Source organism: Aristolochia californica, unplaced genomic scaffold, assembly GCF_029961685.1.
Source record: "Aristolochia californica isolate CCGP_79_NKW_82.1479 unplaced genomic scaffold, dmAriCali1.0.hap1 SCAF_15, whole genome shotgun sequence".
Classification (NCBI taxonomy): Eukaryota; Viridiplantae; Streptophyta; class Magnoliopsida; order Piperales; family Aristolochiaceae; genus Aristolochia; species Aristolochia californica.
In genome coordinates, this window is record NW_027181826.1 from 2,245,627 (window position 1) to 2,256,639 (window position 11,013).

Sequence of the window (11,013 nt, forward strand, 5' to 3'; positions counted from 1 at the left end):
AATAGTAAAAATACGGTATCTGGGTTATAATAGTACGGACAATAATAGTAAAAAATACGGCATCTAGGTCATAGTAATACGCTATTTTGTTGTTTTATTTATTTTATATCAAAATCAATCGATTCGTTACCTCGTTACCACGCAGCAATCGTCTCCTCAAAACTTTGGAAACGATTCTCTCAGTTGTTCTGAATGCGACTGTTTAAACTTTAAAGCCGCCTTTCGTTTTTCTCAGGAAATCTAGCTTTGGTCGTTGCCGTTGGCGATCAAATTTGTAACAGGTATTGATTTCGGTTTTTTCAACAATGCCATCTGTTCTATTACCTTGCAGCATTTCATTATGAATGGCACCTCGCGTTAATTTTCTTTTGTTTTCATCATAGGGTTCACAATTTTGCTATGTATCATCATACTTTCCATCTAGACCTGATCCCACAGGGTATCATTTGGTTCCTCTTCCGTGTTTGCTTCTAAAGATAGTTAAGATGTTGCCAAACCGATAGTTACTGAAGATGCTGCCGAAGCATTGTTCATGCTTTTAGGCAGGCCAAAGCATTGCCAAACCCCCATTGATTTTATTTTTATTTCTATTTTTTTATTATTACAGCCGGTTACATCTTTTTCTATAACTCTTTTTCCTTTGTCTCACATTAGCAGGAGGCGGAGGTAGTGCAAAGTTGAGATTTGCGGGCATTTCTTCGTTCAACAGTAGATTTAAAGGATGACTACAAAGTCAACTAACAGGACGCTCTCTGTTTATCTATACATTCCTAATATAATCGGTAGGTTTAATTATTGTTGCTTACTGCTGTAGTTCTTGAACTTCTTATAACACAATTAGCTGCTGTTTACTTGTGGAACCAACTTACCAATTTGAAGCTGTGTGCTTCTACATATGTTTGCTATTCTATTGAACGAGTTCTGGATTCTGGTTGTATACGGTTGATAATGACATGGGATTGTGTTTGGGCTGGTCTGCTAATTCTAGTGGCTCAATTTTTGGGGATTGGAAAGATGCCTGTCACTTCAACTTAAAAACGTAAACTTGTAAAATTGAATAAAGTGACAATTTTTTAAAAATTTTTTTTTTTGGTTAGTGGCTAATCTTATTTATTTCTGTGGTTGACTTCTGTAAATTTGTCTAATTCTTAGAAATATTGTTGTCTTGTTGAGAGTCTCTAAAGGATCTTCTTAGTCGTTCTTCATCTAGCTGCATGGGTTAATTTTCCCCTTTGTTTATGTACACGTCTCCTGGATGGGTACTACTGCTGTTGAAAATTGTCTGTTGGGAAATGGCTCCTGAAATGAATTTAATGGTCGAAAGTACTCAAAATGCATGTCTGGCCCTGAGTTTAGGAGGTGTTCCTGAATCAATACCTTGGTTAAACAGCATTAAGTAGTACTGTCTTTGAATTGGCTGCATGCGTAAATTGCTCTGTAATTTCTCTTTATACTGTTGTGTCAGAAAATGGTGTCATATGTTCCCAACATCTTTTTTTGGTACTTCTTCATTTAATTGTGCTTCATCCTGGACATTTCCATGATTCAGTAAATGTCATGTGCTTTCTTTTCTGTTTTTGTTGTTTGGCCAGCAAAGTATTTGCATGATGAGTTGAACTGTTGGTTATTCAAGGGGAATTCTTATTGTCCGTTTCTTCTGGTAAATGCAGGATACATTAGAGTTATCTTGAACTGTGTTGCATTTGGTCAATGTTTTTATAATAAAAAGCTATTTGCAATCCTTTATTTTATCAGGTACGCATTGTGGTCTCTTTTAGTTTTTCTTGTGTACTTTCATTTGTGCATCTAAATAGCTGGTATAGATTTACAGATTTGTGCTTTCAGTTTTGTTGGGGATGGGCTAGATGGTTGGTTTGCACGCAAATTCAATCAAGGTGGGTTTAATCTCTTACCCCAAAACTAATCATCTGCTTGCAGCTAGCGCTGAGTGCTTACATTCATCAATCTTACATTCATCAATCTAGCAGCATTCAAAAGAAAGAAAGCGAGTTCATCAAGCTAGTCCATTCATGTTTAGTAGCAGTGGAAGATAAAAAAACTAGAAATGATGACTTTAACATTCACACCATATGACTTATGGCACAACCTCCAGAGAAGAAACCTTCTTCTTGTTATTCCTATTGGCAAATTTTTGATCTTGTATTGACTTTATTGGATAACTGTTTTGACAGTTTGCCAGACTAGAATTAGACTGTAAATTCAGTGATGGTCCAATACATTCTAAACAATTTGGAATATTCTAAAATTTTCTGAATACAGTTAGCTCTTATCTGTTGCTTTACATGTCAAGCTTGCATGTTGGTAAAAACTGACAATCCCTATGTCATTTTTCAACAATGCTAAAGTTGGTCACACATTCATGCCAAAATGATTAGCCAAAGTTGGGAAACTTTTTCTCAAGTAATAAGTTTAGGATCATTTTATTCCCGAATCTATGTGAGAGTAATCTTAGCACTCTCCCACATGCGGTTTCTTTATGGCTCATACATGTGCGCAATTAAAGGTGGCCCATGTACTGGTACTTGCTCATATGCCATGTTAAAGTGGGGTCTAGGTTCATCCCAAAATGACTAGTCGAAGTTAGATGACCTTGTCCTAAGTAATAAGTACAAAATCTTTCTAATCCTGAATCTATATTGGACTATTTTTAACAAACCAATTTTGTTTTGTTTACAACAATTTATGACAATAAAATGAAATTAATCTTCATGCAATGACTTGAAGTTTTTACATGTTGCATCATTTGATTGATGTATCTGATGATTCAGTTTCGACTTTTGGAGCTGTTTTGGACATGGTCACAGACAGGTAAGCCCTATCCAAGTTAATTTCTAAGGGAACCAATTTTTATAGGGTGAGAAAAGGAAAATGATCTGTTAAGTTTATATTTAACTGTTTTTCAGTTGGTCAAGCTGTCGCTAATGTTGCATAATCCAATCATTGCATGTGATTAAAAATAAAAACCGTCCTCATTGTGCTTTACTGTATGATTGTTTCGAATTTACTTATAGAATGGTGCATATGTTTAACTTGGTTCTTTGCTGCTTTATCTCCTTTCTTCATCCTTTACAAAAAAGACATTTCCATTATGTATAATGTGCTTCAGGATTCTAAGAGCAGCCGTATCTTTCTCAAAAAAAAAAAAACATATAATAAAAAAAAGCAGTTGTATGATATATGAGCAAATAAAATTTGTTTCTTGGTTCATTTTGTATCAGGGTCAGCACTGCATGTCTACTGGTGGTCCTCTCTCAAATATACAGGTAAAAACTTCTCTCAAGTACTCTATTCTGTTTCTATGTAGTATCTTTGCAGTATTACAATTGTAGCATTGAAATCTCTGTTATGACCATTTTGCAGGCCTGGGTTGGTTTTCTTGTCATTACTTGCCTTGGATATTGCAAGTCATTGGTTCCAGATGTATAGGTATTCCTTTATGTTCTCTTACACCTCATCTTTCTTTCATGTGTGTTATGTAGTCGTAACAAGTTCAGTTATTCTTCATGGATTGAACTTGCTTTTCTTAAGTTGTCTGAGTTCCAAGCTATGTGAGCTGAATCAGTTCAAAAGCATGACTTACAAATTTTGGAAATTGGGGCATTTCGGTTTGGCTTTGCTTCTTTGCCACAGCCTCTCGCAACCTGCAGACACTCACATAATCAAGCATAAATGGTCTCATTGACTTATTAGATACTTCAGTTCTTCACCATGATTGGATGTGTTTCTATTTCTCGGCTTCTTTTTCAGATGTATAAAAAGTTATAGTTGAATGGTAGATTGACCTGGCATCTAAATCACTACCACTTGAATTTTTTTGACAGTCTTAATGTCTTGTTCTTATATTTCACTTTGATTTGGTGATTGCAGTACATTTCTTTCAGGAAAGGCTAGTCATAAAGATGTAAAAGACAGCACTAGTTGGCTCTTCCGAATGTACTATGGAAATCGATTATTCTTGGCCTTTTGCTGTGTGGGATCAGAGGCAATTATTATTCTCCTCTGCTAATATTTTCTATTTCTTTTCCTTAATCTCTCTGTTAAAGCAAATGCAATGTGCTGCTTGCAGGTTCTTTATATTTTGTTATTCCTTCTTGCAGAGAACCAGTCCGAAGATTTGATTGATGTATGTATTTTTATTTTATTTGTGAGTACCTATGTGGATATATGAAAGTTTCCAGGCTCACTGACTTTTTTTTGTCCTACATGATAGGTGCTTATGAGTGCTATAAGACAGGGTTCACTTGTTTCATTACTTAGTGTTTTAGCTTTTATTGGGTGGGCAATCAAGCAATTAGTCAATGTTATACAGGTATCATATTCGTTAACTTTCCTCTTTAAAAGAAAATTTTGTCTCTCAATGTTGATGCATATAATAAATGAGGAAGAATTGTTAACAGGACCATCATATACAAATGCTATAGATGTGATCTCTCATGTTTACCAGAGAGAGATCCCTGTTATTTTGCTTCTAAAGAAGTTCTCCTAATCCAGTGAGAACTTATTAAACTCAAAAGTTTATCATACTTAGTTAGAGGAACTTGTATCATTGTTTATATCTTTTTTTTTTACAAAGACAAGTCTCACATGTTGTATGACTGGAATAAATTCCGCTAGATTGTCCATGAGGATGTGTGTCTATGTGGCAACATTTGGAATTTGATATCAATTCCAATGTTTTACTTTCTCATGGTCTCCTGAGGACCCATGCTTTATTTTCCATGACGGTTGGAAAAGCACGTAGAGGTATTTCTTGGGATATGTCTTCTTCATATGCACTTTAACTGATTGAAAGCCACCTGCATGTGCTCTGCTTACTTGTCATGAATGCATTTGCTTATTTAAATTTCGAACTCTTTTAGTCTGTACTTCTATTTTTGTAATCATTTTAAAATTTGGAAATTGATGGAGAAGTTCGCATCACATTCAGTTATCGACTCTTTGTTTTATGTGAACATTTGGTTACCTACTTTTTTTTAATGTGATCATTCAGTTGTTTACTTACCTTCTATAATAGAGGACCTTCTATAATAGTGGACCCCTGTTCAAATGTGTGTAATACTTTCTAACTGGGATTTATTGTTTTTGCTTGGTCTCAGTTGAAGACAGCTGCGGATGTGTGTGTAGTTTATGATATGAAAAGGGAGAAACCCTAGCACTCAAGCCTTTATGGACATTTTTAACTTGTATTTCACTAGTTTCTTTGACAGGGAACTTTTTTTTTTTTTTTTTTGTGTGCTTCAAATGCTACATGGCATCTAATTGTTTACTCCTGTACTTGATTATTCTCGATAGAAGCACCTACAATATGTTGGATGCATGTTTTATTCCCATGATAGATTGTTTGTACTGGATGAGAGCATCCACCAAGCTCTCCCATTTCATGAAATGAAAAATCTGTTTTTTTTTTTATACATTGACCGGGTTGGTTCTGTAACTTGTGACATGGAGGGATTGGAAAAATGGCAGTTTGAGAAATACTGAAAGGACCTAAAGTGAAAAATCAGATTTCTGTTCATGAATGAGAGATTGGGCATGCCAGTAGTCCCATTTGCCTTTTCTATTTGTCATTTGTACATTTTTGGCAATGAATTTGTTCAAGAATGAGACTAAACTGACTTCTCATTTTGCTTGCCTAAATCCTTTCCAGGAAAGAGCAAGCAGCAAGCTTTAAGATAGTGGAGGTCATGGCCCTTTTTGAGGACAAGACACCGTTTATTAACATTGAGGATTTGTAAGAAGTAGGAGAGCATCAGGTCACCCTAAAAGTCAGGTTCAGCTACCAGAAACTTTCAAAGTTCATGGAACACAAGTTGCATACCCTTCCAATTAATAGAATTGATTTCCAGAGAAGTGTCTCAGTATGAAACAGCGATGGTGACCATTCATTCATGTGCGTCCTACTTGAATGAATGGTTCTGATTGAGACTGTCACAGGAAACCTCAGGGACGAGAGAAAGCTTTGCATTTGCACACGCAGGTAATGACACTAATCTTAAGAGAAAATGATGCATACTCGTAAACAATCCAAAAGTAACCCAACTGCTTTAAAAAAGTGAGTCCAAATTTCCAAGCAAAGACCTCAAAGCAACTGGTAAGAATATGGGATAACTTTTGTCTTTAGAATTGAATCTTAGGCATGATAATGGTAAGATTTTCATCCTTTTCTTCCATGAGCTCATGTTTACACTTTAATTGAATTAGTTTAGAATGAGATGACATCATTGTGTGCTCAGCCACCCTTTCTTTAACCCAATCTTATTATTTATTTGTGTTTACTCAGTCATCTTCTTTGATTGCTTTTAGTGAATGATAGCTTCTTGCTGTAAACCCTATCCAATAAAAGGGTTAGCTTTAATGCACAAGAGAGTTCCACACAAGAAAAGGAAAGACTTCGATAATAATTGATTACTTGGATAGGTTTAGTTCTATTTAAAAGAATACTTCCCTCAAGAACAAACAAAAGTAAGTTGATATGTATTTGTATCGGGTATTGTATTGGAATACTTTAAATTTGATAGATTAAGTTTGTTAAATACTCTACCATCGGGCTGTTCCTGAGTCTTCTAGGCTGCATTGGCCACCTTGAAATCTTACAAATATCGGTTGATACGTAAAATTTGTCAATGAAAGAGATTTGTGGAGCTTATCATATAAAGTCTAGTATATGTTTTTATTTCTTTAATATTGTTACCCCTTGGTCATTGAAAAAAGTTATTCGGAAGGGGCAACTTCTATTGGCATGGTATGTGCAACTACCATGGAAGATGGTGCAAATGAGTGATGTGGACTCAAATTTGAGCTTTAATATTTGTCCAATCGGGGGACTTGGAAATGCATGAAACTATTGATAGGTGGATGAAAATTATGTTCACTTAGGCCTCGTTAGTGCCCCAAGTTAAAATTTTATATCCCAAGAAAATTTAGAAATGTTTTTCCTTTGATACATATTTCCAAGAAACTTTCGGATAAAATCCTATTAGTGCCTTACTAGGAAATTACATGATTTTTTTTAGAAATTTCCAAAGAAAATTAAATGTACCTGTCAGTACATTTTTTTAGAGAAATAAATAGAAATTAATAATCAATCTCATACATTACCATACTTATTTGATAAATTTTTGGTAAAATAAAATTTCAAATACAAAATTACCACGAAAAATTGCCTTGTGTTGAAAGTATTACAACATCAATTGTAAAAAATTTATTAAAAAATTTTTCATACGGTTTTTAGGGTTTTTCGACCCATCTTGGTTGAAAAATCTTACTTAAAAAATTATATGATTTTATTGGCAAAAATTTCTATATAGAAAAGTATTTCACTCTAATGATCTCTAGAAACATATTTCTACTATAAATATATTTCCAACGTTTCTTTGAAAAATGTACTAACATGGCCTTAACTTAACTATAGTTGTGAATGAATACTCCTTATTAATCTAGACTATTATAAGCACTTCTTCAACTAGAAATAAGAAATAAAAATGAATTTGCAAGCTTTATATGATATAATCCTATACTTTGCATCGACAAAAGCACCATCATATACCAAGTTATGCATTTCCACATGTCGTTATGGCCTATTGACACGTGTCTCCCACATCCACAAAAAAAAAATTGGATCATTCCATGCCATTACAAAAGAGAAGAAAAAATAATCTTAAACATGTTGTCTTGGTTTCCAGAGAGATCTCCCATTTCGATTCTTGTTTAGCCTTTCACCACCACAAACATGCTTAAGCAAATGTCAATGCAAAATTATGGAGTTTTGTCATGCTCAGCTTCATAGTTAAAAAAAGGGGAAAAGTGAGAAGAGAAAATTGCATTGAAGAGCCAAATTATATTAATGGTATCCATGGATGACTTCAATTTTGTCTCATGCCACATTGAGTTGCCTCCAATTCCTTTCACTTTTGTTACCTATACCTTTAAAATATATTAAGATTGCTTGTATTTTATTGGTTTTCAAATTATACATAATAAGAGTTTAAGGTTCCTCTTGATCAGATTCGATCCAATTAAGGCGACAGTTCGAACAAAGGCGAAATTTCAGTTTGATCTTGAACAATAATTTTATGATTAGACTATCTAAACTAAATTAGATTAACCGACTTTCCACCTATGGTATGCGCAAGAAGAGCAACAAATGAAAAATATTTTTTTTATCGCGAGAGGGATAGGGGGATTATTTTTCTTTTAATTTAGTAAATAATTTCACATTTTTTTTTTAAAAAGGGAGAGTGATTCTAAGTGTTGTCTCTAGTAGGACAAGTTTGGTAGTTGACCTATATTTGAATCCACTACAATCATAAATATTTTACTTGATGGCAGGACACATGTCAATTTATGGTTGGACCAAGAGGGTGTTACCAGTAATACGAATCCTTTTTCTCTTTCATTCTAACGCAATTTCATCCCAGTCATTCTTCGACACGTGTCAATGCGGTAAGTGTAAGATAGCATTATGGGAACAGTATCCTACAATTCCAATATTTGCTTACGCATCTGGTGGGGCCCAGCGGTTAAACCAATCAAAACACTAAGAATAGGATAAACGGATATAGTTGCACCTAGATAATACGGTGAATTGTAACCGTTCATCCGATCACTTTCGATGAAGTAAAATTAATTAATCGACGGTCCCGATTCACTTCCCATGGAATTCCGTGAGGAATATTCGCTTTCGCTCGACCTAAAGCTGCACCACTCGTTTAATTTAATCCAAAAGCGATTAATTTAAATTGGCAAAAAACAGTGGGTCTCTTGTCTTAAGCCTATTCGTCACTGTCCTTTCGTTTCCTTCATCGAATTGAAAACCAGTCCTGCTCTTACCCAACTCGACCCATTTCCCCGGCATCTTCCTGCCAAAATTTCTATGCCTGATTGTTATCACTGGTTTTGTGGTTTCCGCAGTGCAGTTTGGTGGATATGTTTGTGTTGAGAATACTTTCGTAGTTGCTGGATACGTGGAAAGATTTGCAATTCAGAGGAGACCAGTAGATTGAAGAAAACGATGCGAGAATGGAAGAAAAGAGCAGAAAAGCTTTATTTTTTTATTTTTTTACATAATGCGGTTTCAGTCAAAACCGCGAGATGATTTTCCAAACCCCGATTTTTCCGAAAGCCATGAAAAACTTCTCGAGGTTGTCATATAATATAACCCTCTGATTACTTTCTTCTGTTCCCAAGTTTTAAAAGAGTAATATACAAAAAGCAAGAGAAAGAAGAGAAGAGAAAGCAATGGCGTTTCTGTTCTCTAACTTCCCCTTTTTTTTTTTCTTTCCCCCGTGGGATGGACGGTTTAATGATCATGGTCCGTTATTTATCTGATATTTATAGAGGGTTTTGTTGGTTCACGGACGCCAAATGCTGGAGCCGCCGGAAGAGCAGAAACCGGCGAATATCCTGAAGTTTCCTCCGGAGTTCCTGGGACTCGGACCGCAGCCGGTCGTTTTCCTGCCGTAACATCTCGTTGTGTTGCAACGCCAAGTTCAACCGGTTCGCCATCTCTCGGTTATCGAGCCGGAGCCGGTTGGCCTGGCTCCGCAGGTCGTCCAAATGCTTCTGTTTCCGCATCCGAGACCGCCTCGCAGACTCCCGGTTCGATATCTTCCGTCTTCGCTTCCGATCGTCATCCGCGGACCGGTTAAACTCATCCGAACCGGAATTAGAACCGGCCGGGCTGACCTCCATCATAATGGAGTCCATCGACAGCAGCGCTTCCGCACTTTCCCAGAAACCGCCGTCGAATACCGGCAGCGGTATACCGACGAGACCTTCCGTCGACATCATGGCCGGGAAACCACCAATGAGAGAAATCTAGGTGTGGAGGGAGGGAGGAGAGGGAAAGGGAAGAGTAGCGGCGTAGGAGCTCGGTATTTATGGATGAAGGAAAGCCAACCCGGGGGCCCCACATCTGGGAAAAGCCTGATGACGTGTTCTCAGATCGTATAAAAATCGTATATACATCGTATACAAATCCTATACTTTTGAGTCAGGTAGCACTAATCTGGCCGTGTCATCTTTTTTTGTGGGTCCCTTATCCAATTAGCTTAATCCCGAAGGAATAAAGTGTGGACCAAGCAAAAACTCTCCACGTGTCAACATCTCGCTCCGCTTCGACGAACAGATCATGCGGACTGATCCGATTCGTCGGGAGCCTTAGTTTGAAGTTGGGAAAACACTAATCGGTCCCCTAATTGATGAAGAGTGAAGCGAGTGCGTCACTAATTACGTTATTAAGAGTGAAATTAGGCTCGTAATCTAATGATCCGTGACGTAAGCGCGATGGTGAATGATGGATGTCGCATCCACATGTCGAGGTACCTGGTCCGGTTGGCGGGCCCAACGGGCAATGTCACGTCGGAGTCCTTGGATCTTTGCCGGAGTGTGGTCAGCGACGTGTAGGGTGGCGATAACGCGGGTGTTATCGGTTGGGAAGGCGACAAGCGCGAGAGATGATTAAGGGAGTTTATTAATGAGGGATGATTGTTAATGGTCGGAACTTGACGCGGATTTATTTAATTACGGAAAGGGCATCCGAAGCTAACGTGGGCTTTGGGCGCCTGTAACTCTAAGGTCGGAATTCGGAGTACTCAGAACGTTCGAGATTCTGATTCGCAGTTAGGGCCGCGAATTGGCATTCCCAAGTTGCGAACACGTGTGATGGAATGGTTCCCATGTGGGTCCAATTTCCGATGAAAAGCCACAAAGCAGCGCCTCACGTGTCTAACTGTAGGATGTAGAGTGGAAAAAGGGGGCCCCACCGACGGGTTCTTGTCGATCTCGATGGGGCCCACATCAAGTTGGGCTGCTAACTGAAAAGAAATATCGGGAGGCTGGTGGAGGGCGACGGGCGACCGGAGACGAACAGGCGGCGGTCTTCTTCCTTCCGCTCTTCTGTGTTTTTCTTTTCTACTTTAATGTGTCTGTTCTTAATTCTTAACAGAGAAGTCTCATGTTAGTCACTTTCGTATCCAAGCGACTGTGTAATCT

General features: G+C 37.3%; 2 protein-coding genes across 2 annotated transcripts; one reads left to right on the plus strand and one right to left on the minus strand.

The window, feature by feature from the left end:
• Positions 1-125: 125 nt before the first annotated feature.
• LOC137951593 (probable CDP-diacylglycerol--inositol 3-phosphatidyltransferase 2) lies at positions 126-5,432 on the plus strand. The gene is made up of 11 exons (XM_068798357.1): positions 126-281; positions 658-782; positions 1,671-1,755; positions 1,846-1,895; positions 2,790-2,829; positions 3,240-3,284; positions 3,382-3,447; positions 3,889-4,003; positions 4,088-4,144; positions 4,232-4,330; positions 5,118-5,432. Exons 2-11 carry the CDS (start codon positions 722-724, stop codon positions 5,172-5,174), a joined length of 675 nt encoding a protein of 224 aa, XP_068654458.1. The 5' UTR covers positions 126-281; positions 658-721; the 3' UTR covers positions 5,175-5,432.
• Positions 5,433-9,351: 3,919 nt separating this feature from the next.
• Positions 9,352-9,807, minus strand: LOC137952137 (bZIP transcription factor 44-like). Its single transcript, XM_068799204.1, has one exon. The coding sequence runs from the start codon at positions 9,805-9,807 to the stop codon at positions 9,352-9,354; it is 456 nt and encodes a 151-aa protein (XP_068655305.1).
• Between the last annotated feature and the right edge of the window lie 1,206 nt (positions 9,808-11,013).